The 17,580-nt window shown below is 54.9% G+C and overlaps 2 protein-coding genes across 14 annotated transcripts; one reads left to right on the top strand and one right to left on the bottom strand.

The window, feature by feature from the left end:
* Positions 1 to 2,941: 2,941 nt before the first annotated feature.
* Positions 2,942 to 17,536, top strand: Znf219 (zinc finger protein 219). Of its 9 annotated transcripts, none has more exons than XM_042284823.2 (6): positions 2,976 to 3,175; positions 4,483 to 4,573; positions 13,937 to 14,025; positions 14,309 to 15,734; positions 16,042 to 16,173; positions 16,436 to 17,536. In XM_042284823.2, exons 3-6 carry the CDS (start codon positions 14,020 to 14,022, stop codon positions 17,062 to 17,064), a joined length of 2,193 nt encoding a protein of 730 aa, XP_042140757.1. In that variant the 5' UTR covers positions 2,976 to 3,175; positions 4,483 to 4,573; positions 13,937 to 14,019; the 3' UTR covers positions 17,065 to 17,536. The 9 variants fall into 9 exon arrangements, with proteins under 9 accessions (XP_015842393.1, XP_042140757.1, XP_006993481.1 ...); XM_076544927.1 differs by lacking the exon at positions 2,976 to 3,175 and adding an exon at positions 3,998 to 4,127; XM_006993419.4 differs by lacking the exon at positions 4,483 to 4,573.
* Positions 3,912 to 7,013, bottom strand: Tmem253 (transmembrane protein 253). 5 transcript variants are annotated; one of them, XR_013042376.1, is made up of 8 exons: positions 6,895 to 7,013; positions 6,647 to 6,783; positions 5,975 to 6,085; positions 5,829 to 5,885; positions 5,120 to 5,230; positions 4,871 to 5,017; positions 4,441 to 4,534; positions 3,912 to 4,269 (listed from the first exon to the last, which is right to left on the bottom strand). XR_013042376.1 is itself a non-coding variant. In XM_042284840.2 (7 exons), the coding sequence occupies exons 1-6, from the start codon at positions 6,800 to 6,802 to the stop codon at positions 4,454 to 4,456; spliced, it is 663 nt and encodes a 220-aa protein (XP_042140774.2). In that variant the 3' UTR covers positions 3,912 to 4,269; positions 4,441 to 4,453. The 5 variants fall into 5 exon arrangements, 3 of the variants coding, with proteins under 3 accessions (XP_042140774.2, XP_042140773.1, XP_042140775.2); XR_006075890.2 differs by having other exon boundaries at positions 4,458 to 4,534; XM_042284840.2 differs by lacking the exon at positions 6,895 to 7,013 and having other exon boundaries at positions 6,647 to 6,802.
* Positions 17,537 to 17,580: the final 44 nt, after the last annotated feature.

Below are 17,580 nucleotides of genomic sequence, written 5' to 3'. Positions count from 1 at the left end.
AGTCTCCCGGCCCCCTGGTAATAGACCTCAATCGCTAGTTTGCAGATCCGTTGGCATTAACTGGCACTATGGGACCACAATGTCGACTCTGAAGTAGATGGGCCAGCCCAGATAAAGGACACGGGTATAGAGCAACAATAAGCAGGCCTAGACAAGAAAATGGCACCAGACACCACACGGGGGTGCTCTCACTGTGGTGAGGAGAATCCCAGGTCTAGGCGCATTAATTAGGCCAAACCGGCAGGTCCACCTTCCACTGCTGCTGGGCATCTGAGTTTACCGATCTGGTGGCTCCTGGCCCGGAATGTATAGTAGACCGGAGGCCCAATGGGGTGCGGATGGCCAGGTCTCCTGCCTCTTGTACGGCTCCCTGTGGAGGCCAGGTTTCCCCCGCTGCCCGCTGGCAGCGGGGTGGGGGTGGGGAAGTCTGGTGAGGCTTCACAAAGTGGAGGGGAAATTCCTTGCCCAACTAAGCTACTTTCCAGCGCCATTTCTAGAAGGAAGACACTTTTGCAACCCAGGCAACCAACAAGAGGCCACGAGATGGCAGCAGAGGACTCAACCTGAGCCTTAAAACCCGAGCCAAAAAACAGGTCGAGAAACGGAAAAGAATTCACTTGGGAAATATCGTCAGTTGTATTCAAAGTCAGAATCCACGACCGAATTTCAAAGAAAATGAGAGTCACATCCATCAGAATGGGTTCCCCCATACCCCAGCTCTCATAGGCTTACGATGCGCACAAAGCCACCCAACACGACCTGTCTCTTCAGTGGGTAAAGCTCAGAGAATGGGGCGGCGGCGGCGGCGGCGGGGTCATGACCTTTAAAAACTGACGTCAGCAGGAGCCTTGTCACAATCTCTTTTTGTTAAGTTCTGATTCAGATAAAATGGGTGACCTCCATAGAGGCTGCCAGATTGGTGCGGACCGAGTGGTCACTAGGAGTGCGGTAGCAATGCAGAATGCTGTTCTAGAGCAGCCGGGCACCCTGGCCAGCCAGGGAGGATGTGGAGGGGGGGGGGGTCCTGAGACATACAGAAGACTCAGTTTGGGCTGGCAGCAGGCCAAAGGTAGCGGCCAGAGGAGGAGCCGGAGCAGTCATCTCCTGACTTATATGCTAACGTACCTGCCTCTCCACATTCCCTTACCACCCCCACCCTCAAAAATCTCTTCAAATATGCAAAATGCTCCCAGCAGGCAAAATGACCCTGTCCTGAAAAGCAGTGCTCTAGAGGGTAACTTCAGGTTTAACCCCTCCAACACACTTGCATTCCATTCCACCAGAGCTACACAGACCACACTACACCCCAAACCAGAATTCTTCTTGTTGTTGGTTACACCCCAAACCAGAATTCTTTTTGTTGTTGGCTTTTGGTTTTTCAAGACGGGGTTTCCCCATGTAGCCTTGGCTGCCCTAGAACTAGCTCTGGAGGCCAGGTTGGGTTCAAACTCATAGTGATCCTCCTGCCTCTGCCTCCCGAGTGCTGGGATTCAAACCAAATTCTTGCAATATTATTTGCATAACACAGAAACTGACATTATTTTAAAAGAATTTTTTTTTTTAAGAAACTGACATTTAAATCTACAGAACTACAGGCAGAATCTGACCCTTGAATTAAAAAGTATTTCATTGTTACTATTTTAAAATCAGAATACTTTACACATAAAGTCAGAACTTCTGACTGGAAACCGTGGCCGTACCAGGTCCACAGCCACAAGCGCAGTAGCTGGAGTTGAGTACACACACCCATTTACACTGACAGTGTGTACCCGAGTCTGGTCGACTCACACATCTACTTCACTCCTTTACACCGTTATCTGCTTTCTTAGACGATTTTTGACCCGAGAGCCTCACAATTTGAAAGTACTTTCCCTGGTGTGACTCTATTTTAGCCTTCCGCTTCAGTAAGACAAAGGATAAACAGGATACCATGGCTATGCGGACCAGGCAGAGCTCAGACAGATCTTACTCGCCCAAGCATCCGAACCAGAATCTAGGTTTCCTGACAACCAGTCTTGTTATTTTTCCCATCAAGAGTTTCACATGGAAGTTCACTGAACTAAACAAGTAGAAATGGGTATAACTGCTAACTAGACAGATTCCAACTAGTTAGCGATTCAAGATTCGAATTCCTAACCTTTTCCTTAAATTATTTCTGTTTCCCCTCATTTTCCACATTATCTTGCCCATGAAATTGAGTGTGGCTTTATGATTTGCTTTGACCAGTGAACTGAGGTAGAAGTCAACATGCATCCAGTTGGGGAAGGGCATTGCAGAATTCATGAACAGTTCTTCATGCTTATTTCACATTGTTGGTAAGGTGTGTGTGTGTGTATGTGTGTGTGTGTGTGTGGCAAACTTCATGGTGACGCGGTAGGGTCTTCGTATGGTAAGGCTTGGTTGGACATGGTGGCACATATCTTTAATTCCAGCACTCTCAAACATGTGGGTCAAATGGGAGTTCAAGGCCAGCCTGGCCTACATGGCAAGTTCCAGGCAGCCAATAAGAAAAGAAAAAAGTGAGCCTCAGTATCTTAGGAATCTTAATAATTTACAATGAGCAAAGCCCCTGGCCAGTTACATTGGACAATAAATGAGAAGTGAAACCACTTAGGTCTTGGCCCTGAGCATTCAGCACTGTTAAGAGACCCATATGCACGCTCACTGAACATCTCTTAAGATCCCGAAGGCAAGTTCCAGGTTTCCGATCACAACGGTAAAAGCTGGAAGACAGCAAATTGCTGATTTCCCCCTATAGTTTCTTTGGCCACTACGCGCTGACTTTGAAGAAAAATATTCTTTTCTGGGCCCTTCACCCATGAGCCCTTCACTATTCCTGCAGTTTGATTGGGGGAGAGGAGGAACGGGGGAGGCCCAGATTGGGTTCTCTCCATTCCAGAGCCCGATCCCAGAACTGTCTCCACCCACTAATACTCACACGTAACTTTGTCATAGGGCGACTATTACCACTCCCAAGGTGTCACACACAGAAGGATCTGCAGCTGGCGCCACTGCAATGTCAGGGCAAGCCAGCCAGGCTGCGCTCTAGCCTCACTGGTACCTGGGCTTGCCTGAGCCCGGAGAAGCAGCATTCTCTAGGGAAAAGAAGCCTTCTCAAGTGGGAACAAAAATGATGTGAGACCAACACCCATCCCGGGCACTGTGTGAATTTGGGGTGAGTTCTCTTAGGCCTAGTTAATCTCTACTTTTCCAGCAGCTACTAAGCTTCCCCCCACCCCCACCCCCCGGTGCTATTGGGATCCACCATTTTCCTGGGCTTCCCCCCCCCCAAACTACCCGAGCCCCGTCATCTTTGTACACTGGCAGAGGTCACAAGTGGTGTGGGCTCAGTGCAGCAGGGATCAAAGGCCCGCCGGGGGGGGGGGGGCGGCTGAGAGCCTGAGCCTGCGCAGTGCCGCTCCCGCCTTGGAAAAGGGTGGCGGCCACGCGGGCTCGGTCCACCAGCGTGCTCGCTCGTGGCGGGAAAAGTGCTAGGTCGGTACCCCCCCGCCCCGCGCCCGCCTGCCCAGCCAGCCCGTCCCCTCCAGCGCCCGGCCCGGGGGGGAGGGGGCGAGGAGGGCCGGCGCCTCTGACTCATCATCTCCAACCCCCTTCTCGCGCGCGCTCCAAGTCTCAGGACTTTGAACCTGGGCGCTCGTGCGAGGGGCGCGGCGGCTGCACCTGGGGAAGCGCGGCGCGGCCAGGCGCCGGCCCCCCGAGCCGTTGCCGGTGCCGGCGGCTGCAGGCGGGAGGGCTAGAGGCCCCCCAGCCGGCTGCGGTTGCCTGGCCGCGGCGGCGGCACCCCCCGCGCGCGACGGCCCGCCCGGCGCCTCCCGGCACGCGGGGCCAGTGGTCGCGTCCGAGGAAACTCGGCTAGGCCCGGCTCCCAGCGCCTCGCGTCACTCAGCAGATGCACAGCGCCCCCGCCGCCGAGGGAAGGCTCTTTATTTTCCAGTAGGTCACGGGGTAGCGGGGCATCCTGGGATTTGTAGTCTCCAGGAAACTAGGCAGGACCCGGATCCAAGGGAGACCTGGCGCACAACGGACGGACGCGGATTTCTGGCTGGGTTGGCTGGCTGGCGGGTTGCAGCAGCCCGCCGGGCTCGGAGTGGATGGGATTGTGCAAGGTGAACAGACGCAAACAGGGAGATGAGGCAGATGTGAAGCTCGATGGAGAGGCAGGGAGGGAGAAGGCGAAGAATGCAAGGGAGGAAGCAGCTTGACCAGGAGCGAGGTGAGGGAGGTCACTAGTCCAGACTTTATCTTCCTCTAGCGGGGAAGAGAAGAGATAATGGGGCCTGGTTGGAAAGGAAGCTGAAGGCGCTCCCCCGGGCTTCATGCACATCTTTGGGGGAGTTCAGTTTAGAGTCCGGGGGAAGGGCACACCGCCAAAGCGCCTGGAGAATGCCCCCCCCCCCTGGCGCAGGAGGGCACTGGCACCTGTCTTGCCCACTCACTCATCTGTTCTGTTTCCTGTGCTAGCCACCACGGGACCATTCTCCAAACCAGAAACCTCCTCCAACTCAGAGAGACCCTGAAAACAGATGGGAGCAAATTTTAGGAGAAGCCCCAGGTAGAAGCAAAAACCTCCCATTTTTTTTTTTTTTTTCCGATTCTTTGCAATAATATATCAAGGCAGCTTACTAGTGTTTGCGCATTGGTGTGGTCCCAATCATTAATACCCAATTCCTTCACAACCATCATGGGGGAGTGGGTGGCTAACGTCCAATGCCAGGAAGCCAGTCAGTTTCTACTGTTCATCTCTCTACTGCCCCACTATTTGCCCTTATGTGGCACTGACTAGGACAGCCAGAAGAAGAATTAGCTGGAAGCTCGCTGCTTCACGTTTCCCTCCCTGCATCCTCCCTACCTCCTGTAACTCCTGGTAGTGCAGACTTGACCTCGTGAAGCATCCTGGCTTCCTCTGGCTCAGCAGGAATAGGGCGTACGTTGAGACCAGCACTCCTCCTAGGGTGAAGGCCTCCGCGCTGAGCTCCAGGACCAGCAACCCTGTCAACTACAGGAAGCAGGGTGAAGATGCTTTGGGGGGGGGGGGTACAGCCCCTAGTTTCTTCTGCCCTTTCTCCTCCCCTGTACCTTTGTCCTCATCCACCGGTACCTGGGAGGGGGCAGTAGAGGCAGGCCCCAAGGCTGTCTTCATCAGCTCCATCACCACCACGATGAAGCCCAAGATCAGGTTGAAGAGGTTGGATATCATCATGGCCCGCACCTACCAGTGAGCCAACTCAGCCCTGCCCAGCCCAGGGGACTCATTCCAGGCTCAAACTCCACCTACAACCTAGCTGAAAACAAAACTCAGAGGCAGGGCTGCTGGTGTAGGCCTGTAATCCCTGACACCTGGGAGGCTGAGGCAGGAGGATCAGAAGTTCAAGGCCTGACTGACTGGACTCCAGAATAGGTTCAAGACCATCCTGAGTAAACTTATTGGGGGCGGGGGGCAGGAGCAGGGAAGCTGGGGCTGTAGCTCAGGGGTAGTGTCTGTTTATTGTGCATGTGGCTCTGGGTTCAATCTCCAGCAAAACACGCACGCACGCACGCACGCACGCACGCACGCACGCACGCACGCACACTGGCTGAAAGGAAAATAAAACCTAACAAAATCTCACTATTTCCCTCCCCTCTAATAGGACCATTGGCCCTCTAACATGTTCCCTTTATTGCTTTGGTCAGGGACAAGCAGCTGAGAGGACCAGTCACTCTTTGGGTTGAGGTGTGTGTGTGTGTGTGTGTGTGTGTGTGTGTGTGTGTGTGTGTGTGTGTGTACCCCGGGAAGTGGGGGGGCGGACAGGCCCGTATTCTCCCCTCACCTTCCAGATGCAAGGCTCTCTTCGAAGCTCCAGGGTGATAATCCCAGTGAGGAGACCCTGAATGGTGAGAAGGGCAGTTTGTGAAGTCGAGTCTTGTTAGGGAGGGGTCCCCCCGATCCTCCTTTCACCCTTGTGGTGGGTCTTACCGAGGCTCCAGGCCAGAGTGGTAGTGCTGTGGCCATGTGACAGGCAGAGTTCAGGCATGCCACCGAGACTGTGAAGGGCACCATGGCTACTGCCAGCCATAACTGGCTCACCTGGGGGCCAGAGTTGGGTAATTAGAGGGGGGCTGTCAGGAGAGGCTCTTTCCTCCTCACCACGGGTTCATCCTGTAGATATCAGTAATTGGGATAAATGCACGGTAGAGGGAAAGTTGAAAAAGTGAAGTTTAAAAATTAGGTGCTTTTTTTTTAAAAAAAAAAAAACAAAAACAAATGTAACACATTATTTTATTTAATTTTATTTTTTTTGTTTTTTCGAGACAAGGTTTCTCTAAGTAGTTTTTGTGCCTTTCCTGGAACTCACTTGGTAGCCCAGGCTGGCCTCGAACTCACAGAGATCCTCCTGCCTCTGCCTCCCGAGTGCTGGGATTAAAGGTGTGCCTGCCTGGCTATGCTATTTTTTTCTTCTGCCTCATTTTATGGTTTACTTACCTTTATGTTTTTTTCCAATGGTGAAGGCAAGCTACTTGGAAATGAAGGGTCATTGCCCCCGACCGCCACCCTCCCAGACTAGGACAGTTTCTAGCACCGAATATGGATGGACTTGAACTCTGGGTATAGTTAAGCAAAACCTGAAAGAGGGCAGCCTGGTCTCACCGCCACCACCAGTAGGTGTCCACTTTGCCTCCGTCTCGCCCAGTGCTGTAGCTTTTCCAGACGAAGGCCGGGTCTCTCCTGCCTCGGCAGATCCGCGGTAGGGTCCATGGTTCCCTTGACTCTCAGAGTGGTGCTTCCTGGATTGGAAAAACTCATTTGGGGACCGTTATGGGAACACACAATGTCTCTTTCGTTTACCCCTCTGCCCACTCCCAATTCAGAGTTGAGGCCCAGAACTTTACGCCTACCTAGTCTGAGGCAGCCGCTCCAGAGGATTGGAACCCAGCTGGCGGCTCAGTGCAGACGACAAGATTTTCCTGGCACATAGTCTGTCAGAGCTGAGGTGTGGTGGGGCAAAGATCACCATGAGGTCCTCAGGACCCAGGGAGTGGCCTTACGTAGACATCAGCCTCAAATCGCCCCACAAGCCACCCAGGCCCGCCTCAGTCTTCCCACTTCCTGTTGCCTCGTTTCTCCCCCATCTTCTTTGGAGTTCACTTACTTCATCCCTATGTACATACTCACCCTAGACCTCAATCTCCCCTTATTTCCAGCCAGTCTTTGTTCTGTGGCTCCCTCCTCAAATTACCTGTTCTGCCCTGGTGAGATTCTATGTTACAGTCTGGATTGCTTCTCCTGGAACTCTGTTTCCAGTCCGGTTCGCATTCCCCTGGCTTTTCTGGTCAGCTTCTCCTTCCTCCCCTTAACCTCTTTTTTTGATGGGTGGCACTGGGGATCCATCCCAGGGCGTTGTAAATGCTAGGCAAGCACTCTACCACCAAGCTAAATCTCCAGCCCTTGCTCCTTTCTTTCTTGAAGGCTTTTTTTTTTTTCTGAATTGGACACTGACTAATTGATTAAATGGAGGGAGAGCCCTGTACATAGTCCAGATAGTTTCTGACTCAGTGAAGAACATGTAGGTGCCCAAATCTTGAAAAGGATACTATACCAGCAATGTTTCTGAGCAAAAAAGGGTTCCTGTAGCCTGGGCTAGAATCTCAGTCCTGCCACTTTCCCAGGCTGGTGACCTTGGCTGCATTATTGTGACATTATTTTACCTGTTTGAACTCCAGTTTGCTCCCTGACAAAGCAGAATTAGCAACAGTATGCCCCCTAAGGGTAGCTGATTCCAGGGTGAGTAGAGCACCATTAATGGTGTGGAGGTCGTACAGATGTGCCCACTGTCCATAGTCTATAGGGCTTACTCAGGAACTAAGGTGAGGACATTTTATTTCCACACTAAGAACCAGCAGGCCTGAATGTATACTGTACCGATCAGTTACAGAGCCTGAGGTCTGGAGATGAGACTACCTGTGCTGTGTCCCTGATCTTTCTGGTTGACCTCAGTCAAGTTGCTTAATCTGTTTCCTTATCTGTAGAGAGAAATTAATAAGGCCAATCTCGTGGGGTTACCTTGAGCATTAAGAGAAAAACGCGAATGCATTAGTTTAGCCCAGCACGTGCCACATAAAAAAGTGGCTGTTGTTATTTATAATCACCGAACGTAAAAGAAACTGAGTCAGAAGATCCCTAGGAGTTGAGGCCCAGGAGAAAGGGGAGGAAAGTGGCTTTCCTCATGAGGCACTTCTGCCCTACTCACTGCTGAGCCAACATCACTGGAGCACTGATCCACGCTGATTTCCTGGGCACCGGGAATCGCAGTTTAAAGGGAACCAGACGCCTGTTTGTGCCTGGTTCCTCCCTTTTCAGTCTCCAAGAGAGCTGACTTTATTTAATGGCAAGGTTGAGATGAAGGCCTTGGCGATGAGGATCCCTGAATCTGCAGGTCAGTGGAAGGAGAGACCTCGAGCATCTTTTTCTTACCTGTAAATGGGAGCTTATATTTAGAGGATTACTGGAAAGATCTCATGCTGCTAAATACGTGAACACTCATCGAGTAAATATTGACTAAATCTGAGTATGCCACTTAGGAGTGTGCAGCCACTGTTTGGGCTATAATCGCGTCGAGAGAAAGTATCACATCCCCCTCCTCTCTGCATCTCCCCCAGTGTTGAGCACAGCGCCGGGTGCCTGGTAAGCACTCAGTAAATATTGTTGCATTGAAGAGCCATTAAAGTGTCTTAAAGAACGGAAAATAGAATTCGTGAAGCGGGAGCGAGAAGTGTTTATCAAGAACGGCAAAGGCGGAAGAGTAACTTTAATAATGTTTCTTGTACGGCAGACATTAACTATCTCTATAATCGCCCCTCCTCCTCTCCCAAAAGAGAGACAAATTGTAAGGGAGAGGCTTTGAGATAAAACCCCAGGAAGAACTTCCCGAGCCTGTGCATGTTGGGGCAGAAGCAGCGGCAGAGCCAACTCCTTCCCTGGTATGTCCGGGTCTAGGGTGGGAGGGGCAGCCCCGCTTGGAGGCTGGGGGAAGGACAAGATGACCTTTCACAATCTCCTCCAGTCTCCTCGAGGAACGGTCTGCGCGCCCCACCCCCGCCCCCTCCTCCTCCTCCTCCTCGCGCGACGCCCCCGGTCCCCCCCCACCCCTAGGGCCCGCACCCCCTGGCGGCCGCCTCTTGCCGCTCCGGGGGTCCCCCGGCCCCGGAGCCCGAGCGCGCAGCCCGCCGCGCCGCCCCCCGCATGCTAATGGCCGGGCCGCCTCCCGCCGTACACAATGCGGGCCGGGCCGGGGGCGGAGGGCCGGGGAGGGGCGGGGGCCGGGCCGGGGGCGGGGGGGCCGGGGCCCGGCGCATCTCCCCCGGCCCCACGTAACGCTGACGCCCGCGCCGCCGGCCCGCCGCCGCCCGCCCGCCCGCCCGCGCCGCCGCCCGCCGGGGCTCGTGAGTAGCCGCTCCCCCCGCGCCCCCCCGCCGCCGCCCTCCCCGCCCCTCCCGGAGGGGGCGCGCGCGGAGCAGGTGCAGGGGGCGGGGGCGGGGGAGGGGCGCCGCGCGGCCCCGGCAAACTTCGCCCGCAGCTCCGGGGGGCGGGGTGGGGGGCGGCGGGGCCGGGCGTGAGAGTTGGGGTTGGGGGGTGGGGGGGGAGGCCCGGGGGAGGGGGCCAGGTGGGGGGAGCCGGGGAGCCCGGCACGGAGGGGAGGGCCGCGGCGCGGGGCGGGGGCGCGCGCGCGGCTTTGTAGGGGCGGTGAGGCCGGGCGCCGCGGCCTGGGGGTGCTGGGGGGGGGTGCCTGGGGGGTGCGGAGAACGGTGAGCAGAGTGGAGGTGCTCCCCCGGGCCCGGGCCCCAGGTGCAGCCGGTGGGGGTGGGGGGGAAGGAGCCCTAACTCTCCGGGACCGGGCCGGGCATGGGTTGGTGGGGGGGGGGGAGGGGAGAGGATGGGGGGTGCTTCTCTCTGTGTCCCAAACAAAGTGTCACAAAGAGCTCGGCCCGCGGCAGCCGCGGAGGCGGCTGTAACTCCGCTTTTGTTCTCCTGGCCCGGGGTAGCTGAGCTCTGGCCTCCCTATCTCCCAACCCTGCCCCCATCCTCCTCCTGGATTATTTTCCGCGGGTGGAGTGTGGGGTGTGCTGGTGGAGTCCCTCGTGGGAGATCGCAGGTCCTGCTCCGCTTGCCTCCCCGGTTTTTGAGAGGGGTATTTTCCCCAGGGGGTCTCCTACGCCCACCTCCCAGCCTGAGAACTGAGGCTCGTACAAGGCACAAACACTGACTTTTTATGGGCCAGCTCTAGTTAAAGGGACTTAAGGCTGTATACATGCACCCCCCGCCCCCCAATCCAGGCGCCTTCAGAACTTTCAGAATCGGGGTCAAGTTAGGACATGCTAGAACATGGGTCTAGGATAAGATTGTGTGTGTGTGTGGGTTTTACCTCCCTCTCACCTCTCGATAGTTATTTGGGAGCCCATGACTGAAATTTCATGCCCCCCTATCCCTTTTCCAAGAACTCACTCCGAAAAGGTGTCGAGGTTCAGTGTAGTGTGGGGTTGTAGCCGCTCTCAGCAGTGAGGGTCAGGGAGCCGGGGAGACTCTGAAAGTGAGTAGTTGCCATGTGTGTGTTCTCCAGGTGGTCTTGACTCTGGACACTCTAATAAGCCCCTTTTCCATTTAATCTCATCTGTCGAAGTGGTTCATATTCATTAGCTCATTTAGGAGAGGGGAGATTGCCAAAAAGGAAAGAAAAAAAAAAAATCATGTGTTGGGGATGACCAGAGGCAGAGGCCTACTTACAGCTAGGCCCCAGGGACCCTGGTCCTTTGCTACTGAACACTTGACCTTAAAATATTTCGAATCACAAGATTTGGGGTGGGGGCGGGGGAATCTTCTTGGTCCTTGTTCTGTAAGTCTTCACCATCCGTGTCTCCCCCCCCCCCATAAGGTTTGGTGGTCCATACCCCCTTTGCCTCAGCCCTCCTAGCATGTAAAAGTAATTGGCCTGTTGCTTTGGAAATATTTCTAATTTGTAACGCCGGTCCTGCATCTCTGCAAAAATACAAACAGGAGCAAGATAACCCCTGACTCCCTCTCGGTGTGGAAAGTAGGTCAGTGCTACTCTCTGGCCAAGGCTCAGGGGTGGTGTTTAAGCCTTGAGTATAGAAAAATGTGAGGATTGTCCACAGACAATGCATGTCTGACTTAGGTTCCAAACCGGGTCACAGACTCTGTCTCTGTTGGTGCTCTTCCCTATTGAGAACAATTTATGAGATCTGGTGCCTGAGACCTGGTTTGATGGAGAGATACGGAAGCCATCTTGACTGGGCCTAGGAGGTCTCGGTGGATTTTACTGATTTTTAGGCCACCTTCTGGGAAACTGCCCCTGAGGAGAAATTCAGCTTCTATTTGTGCCTTCTTATGTGTCGCTGCTTTCTGGAAACTGCTACGTGCAAAAGTGTGGGTTTTGTTGTTGTTCAGGGGAGGAAGCCTTGCCCTGTTTCTGTTCTTTTTGCCTCAGAATTAGGCCATTTTCCTAAGAGGCATTTTGCTTGGTGTTTTACAGGCAGTTTTAGAGGCCCTAGAATCTTCTCAGGATCAGAATATGTGCCCATAGGTTAGTCAGCTATGACCATGCAGTATTCACACACACACACACACACACACATACACACCCCTCCCAGCCATCTGCTTCCTCTGAATATACCAGATTGGCTGTACACCAGGATGTTCCGGGAATCCCCAGGAAAGCAACAGAATGTGATGGACTCAAATACGATGCCTCAGTAACTCATTCCAGGATGTACAAACTGTAACTGTTATGACATTCTGTATAGCTAATTAAAATTTTTCTAGGTATGTGTATTTTCCATTCTATGCTCAATGACATCCAAAAGGCCAAAGTAATTCCTCTGATACCTACCCCTCCATAGCTTCTCTGATACTCCTCCATAGTTCATATAGGACTCACCCCCCCCCCCCATTCACTAGTTTCTGTGTCCTCTCTATGGTGCTAAAATGGCCAATGTGGCCTCTCTAGCACTTCCTAGCTCTGTCTGTGATACCGAGGTAGCCAAAGTGGCCACTCTAGTAGCCCACTGCACTCTCCATGGTACTGAAGGAATGGCCATTTGTTTTCACTTCTCTTGGGGGGTTGGGGGGCAGAAGAGTCTTGTGACTTTAAAACCACACAACTTTCAAGTTGGCAGGGACTGCAAATGTAAATTTATTATAACTCATTTCATAGACGGTAAACTGAGAGAGTAAGTGATTTACCCAAGGTTGTAAGACACAGGCTTACAATAGCCTTGTACCCCTTAGATCCACTCTAATTCACCTGTATGCAGTGAGCCTGGCCAGGCTATTGGTGCCAATTAAGGGCTTATTTGGAGGCTCCATGGGACAAGCCTGGATGCCTGAATCTGGACCTACAGGAACACACATATTAAGTGACGGTGGTTGTCTAGTGATGCTTGGGCAGGGCATTTTGTAATTTATCTGTTAATGCTCTCAAAGGTCAGATTCTGCATGTAACAGGTGTTTGCCCCTTCATAGAGTCTTGCCACATCCACTCAGCGTTGAAAATTAAAGCTTTGAACCCCAGACTCTTTTCTTTGCTGATAAGCAGGGCTAACTCCTGGCCCAGTTCGCTTCAATTAAAGATTTGTAAGTCAAGTAATGCTTGAGTCCTTTTCTTTCTTAGTAACCCTTTTCAGTTTCATAATTCTCATTGTAAGGAAGTTCTTTATCAAATATTATGTCTGAGGTTTAAAAAAAAAAAAAGAAGCTAGGCCCAAGTTCATTTAGCCTGAACAAGATACAATTCTACATGGAAGGAGGAAGGTAGATTGGGATGACTTCTGGTCATCCCCTGAAGTCTAATTCCATGACCTTGTCAGCAGTGAAATATCAGGAGAACCTCCCCTCACCACCCTCTCCCTCTCCTCTCCTCTTCCCTGCCCAATACAGCACTTGTCAGGGATAGGGAATTTTAGATGGAGAATTTTAACCCCTTCCTGCTCAGAGCATGTGTGGATCCCCCTATCTGTGCAGATGGCAAGGCCCCGCCCCCCGTCCCTCACTCCAGCCTCTTGAGCTCAGAGCCAGTGTAATCCTCCTCTTGTGTGAGGAAGCCTCTCCCCTGCAGAGAGGAGGAAAGCCTGCCTCGGAACAGCTCTGGACAAAGGGGCTGAGATGCCCCGTCAAACCACAGCCTCCAAGGTTTGAAACGGGGTGAAACCTAAGTGGGATTTGCAGTTTTTAACCCCTTCCCTAGGCTGGTAGTGCCCCTTAACTTCCACGCCTCCCCCAACTCTCTTGATTCCCTCTGTAGCTGGCTCTCCCTCCATGCCCCTCCCCCTCTGCCTCCAGACTCTGCTGCTGGGAGGTGTTTCTCTCCCATGCATGAATGAGTCTCTGTAATGAATGGAAATGAATGGATCAGGAATCCAGGAAGGGGGAGGGGGAGGAGGAAAGACCAGAAGACTGGTGCCGGCAAAAGCACGAAGGAGGAACCTGGAGGGATTTTGGCTGGCTGGCCCCTGGGTCTGAGAGGAGCTGGTCCCGCTTGGATAGCAGGAGTATGGCTAGCCCCCCACATTTGTTTATCCCGTGGCACAGCCCAATGCGAGAGGAAGAGCGGTACACTATGATGGCCTCCCACATTGTGTGTGTGTGTGTGTGTGTGTGTGTGTGTGTGTGTGTGTGTGTGTAGTGTGGTGGTGGTTCTGGACTAGGCTTTAAAACATCATCTGGGGGAGGAATTAAGGGTGTGTCATACAAATGGGCAGATCGAGGGATGCAAGTTTTGAGGACAGCAGATAGGAAGCTTGTGATGGATGCGTCAAGATCCAAGCAGGAAGAAGGGACGGGTTTTGGGAATACAGGCTGCAAGGTGGGGTGACTTTCCTGCCGGGAGCCAGGGCTCATCTCTCCTCCAATCAATCTGTCTTGTTTTAGCGCCTCCGCACCTGTTGCCTTCATTAGCAGCTTCCCTTCCTCCTCCTTCCAATCCTCAGAACCAAAGAATGTGAAGGGGGTCCATGGAGGTGAGTGAAGCTCTGTCCTTGACCTGCAAGTACCTTCGACGGCACCCCCCCTCTCCTGTCTACGTTCTTACTTCCTATTATAGTAGTGTATGTTATTAACGTGGCCCCAGTATCTAACTCCCACCCATCCCACAACTTCTGGAGGTGAGAGGCACCAGTGGACCCAGGTCAGGCCCCAGCCTACTGCACACTCTTAGTTTCCATTCTTCGTGCCCTCGAAGCCTTGGCGTTTTCCTTTCCACCCTTTCCACCCTCTCCTCTCTACGTGCCTCTTTCCCCACAGGGCTCACGTCCCCGCGTCTTGGTCGGCCACCTAGAGCCTTCCCCACGCGCCTTCGACGGCGAGCTGGATCTGCAGCACTACTCCAACGGACCAGGTGTGAGCGCCGGCTCTCCTGGCATGGGAGCAGTGGGCTGGACTGAGACTCGTGCAGGCGAACGGCGCTTCCCCTGTCCCGTGTGCGGAAAGCGCTTCCGATTCAATTCCATCCTGGCTTTGCACCTGCGAGCCCACCCGGGCGCCCAAGCCTTCCAGTGTCCCCACTGTGGCCACCGCGCCGCGCAGCGGGCTCTGCTGCGCTCACATCTCCGAACGCACCAGCCCGAGCGTCCACGAAGCCCTGCCGCACGGCTGTTGCTGGAGTTGGAGGAACGCGCCCTACTACGTGAAGCCCGACTGGGGAGAGCCAGAAGCTCAGGGGCCATGCAGGCTACCCCTGCCCAGGCAGAGGGCCTGGCGCGCCCTCAGGTTCCTTCCTCGTCTGCCTTCCCTTGCCCTTTCTGCAAAGGCAAGTTTCGCACCTCGGCGGAGCGGGAACGCCACCTGCATATCCTGCACAGGCCCTGGAAGTGCAGCTTGTGCAGTTTTGGCTCCAGCCAGGAGGAGGAGTTGCTGCACCACAGTCTGACGGCCCACGGGGCTCCCGAGCGCCCCCTGGCGGCTGCTTCTACGCCCGAACCCCAGCCTCCACCCCAGCCAGAACCCAGATCTGCCCTTGAGCCTGAGACTGAACCTGAACCTAGGCCAGAGCCCGAACGTGAGGCGAACCCGGCCCCGACTCCTGCCCCTCCGGAGGAACCCCCTGCGCCACCTGAGTTCCGGTGCCAGGTGTGCGGCCAGAGCTTTACGCAGTCCTGGTTTCTCAAGGGTCACATGCGCAAGCACAAGGCCTCCTTTGATCATGCGTGCCCCGTGTGTGGCCGCTGCTTCAAGGAGCCCTGGTTCCTTAAGAACCACATGAAGGTGCACACCAGCAAGCTGGGTCCTTTGCGTGCCCCGGGGCCTGGCTCCACGCCTGCCAGGGCCCCTCAGCCTCCTGACCTGAGCCTCCTGGCTTATGAGCCACTGGGCCCTGCGCTCCTCCTGGCCCCAGCACCCACCCCGGCTGAGCGCCGAGAGCCCCCGAGCCTCTTAGGCTACCTGAGTGTACGAGCTGGGGAGGTACGGCCCAATGGTGAGGGTGCCGACCCTGGAGCCGGCCGAAACTATGGAGGATTCCGCCCGCTGCCTTCAGCTCTTCCCAATCGGGCCCGGCGACACCGCACAGAGGAACCAGAGGAGGAAGAAGAGGTGGTGGAGGCGGAAGAGGAGAGCTGGGCCCGGGGCAGGTCGCTGGGCACTCTGACTTCCCTGCACCCCCACCCAGGTGAGGGGTCAGGACAGTCTGCACCTGCCGTGGGGGCCCAGGCAAGATCTACGGCCACCCAAGGTATGTCCGCACTAGTTTCTCTCTGGGTCGCCTGCCCGCACTTGGTTCTCAACACTTAGGCTACCACTCCGGTAGTTTTCTTTTCAAAAGGCCTGTCTTCGATGCCTTTTGGGCTTTTTTTTTTTTTTTTTTTTTTTTTTCCTACCAGGAAGCCTTGTGGCTTCCTAAGGGTTTTAACTCTTTAACAAATCTATGTTCCCCCTAAACCTCTCTCCTCTGGGGCCCAGAGAGATGGTGGGTATAATGGGTACCTGGCTGGGACAAGGCAGCGAGACCCTATAACTAACTTCCTTTTAATGTGTTGCAGAAGAAAATGGGCTGCTGGTTGGAGGGACCCGAAACGAAGCGGGCCGTGGGGCCACTGGCAAGGATTGCCCGTTCTGTGGAAAATCTTTCCGCTCTGCACATCACCTGAAAGTGCATCTCCGCGTGCACACAGGTGAGGGAAGCATTTCTGGGGGGTGGGGTGGGGGGTCTAGGAGGAAGAACGGTCAGAGCAACCAGAAGGGCTGGAGGTCGTGCTGGGCAGCTTTCAGATTCATCTACCTCAGTGGGGAATCAATCAGTGTTTGCTCTTGGGCCTTGGGATGAAGTTTGTAAATGGAGCGAAATACCAGTGTGTGTGTGTGTGTGTGTGTGTGTGTATGCGCGCGCGTGCAGTGATAGTGACCCCATGACCTACTCTAACCCACTCTTTCCAGGTGAGCGTCCCTACAAGTGTCCACACTGCGACTATGCAGGTACCCAGTCGGGCTCGCTCAAGTACCACCTTCAGCGTCACCACCGAGAGCAGAGGAGCAGTGCAGGTCCGGGGCCGCCTCCAGAACCCCCGCCCCCTTCCCCGCGGGGCGCAGCCTCACTGCAGCAGCAGCAGCAGCAGCAGCAGCAGTCGGGAGCCAAGGCAACTCAGGCCTCTGCCACCTGGGTGGAGGGCGCTGCAAGTACCCGGCCTCCGAGCAGCACCGGACCAGGGTCCCGTAGGAAGCCTGCCAGCCCTGGGAGGACCCTGCGCAACGGGAGAGGTGGTGAGGCTGAACCCCTGGACCTGTCCCTCCGGGCAGGCCCGGGAGGTGAGGCCGGGTCAGGGGGTGCCCTTCACCGCTGCCTCTTCTGCCCCTTTGCCACCGGAGCCCCTGAGCTCATGGCCTTGCATCTGCAAGTACATCACAGCCGGAGGGCTCGGGGCCGCCGGCAGCCCCGAGCTGACACGTCTCCGCCCTATGTCCGAGCAGCGTCGGGGGAGACGCCTCCCAGCCCTCCCCTAGAAGAGGAGGGCAGTCCCGGGCTGTCTAGATCTGGAGAGGCAGGTCTTGGGGGGCAAGAACGGTAGGAGGGGGCCCTCTTAGACTCACTCGAGTGATTAGCTTAGTAAGCTTACCCCGCGGGAGCGGGGAAGTGCTAGAGGTAGTTGGGTAGAGCAGCCAGCAGGGAGCAGTGTGGGACCCGTATCCCAGCCCAAGGTGGACCAAGAGGTAAAGCGGGCAGTGGGTGAAGGAGGGTGGGCGAGCGGTACCCCCACCCAGCCCAGGGGAGTCACAGTGCCTTAGAAGTGGCAGAGGGGAGGGTCAAAGAGCGGGGTCCTAGGGCTGGTAGAGGATGTGTTCCTGGTGAGGGGCCACTCTGCCAGTTTCTGCTGGTCCATAGGCACGAGAGTTTATTTTTGTATAAGGGGTGGGGGTGGGGGGCACTGTACCCTTCTAGCCCTGTCAGGGGCCCTGTAGACGTTGCTATTTTTGGTACGATTCCTGTCATCCCTGTTGAAGAGTCATGTCCCCAATAAACAGGTGTCTTGAGGCACAAGGCCCCGGCGTGTCTGCCTGTGTTTTGCTCTCCCTAGGCACTTCAT

Source organism: Peromyscus maniculatus, chromosome 9, assembly GCF_049852395.1.
Source record: "Peromyscus maniculatus bairdii isolate BWxNUB_F1_BW_parent chromosome 9, HU_Pman_BW_mat_3.1, whole genome shotgun sequence".
Taxonomy (NCBI): domain Eukaryota; kingdom Metazoa; phylum Chordata; class Mammalia; order Rodentia; family Cricetidae; genus Peromyscus; species Peromyscus maniculatus.
This window is presented reverse-complemented; position numbering and strand designations above follow the sequence as displayed.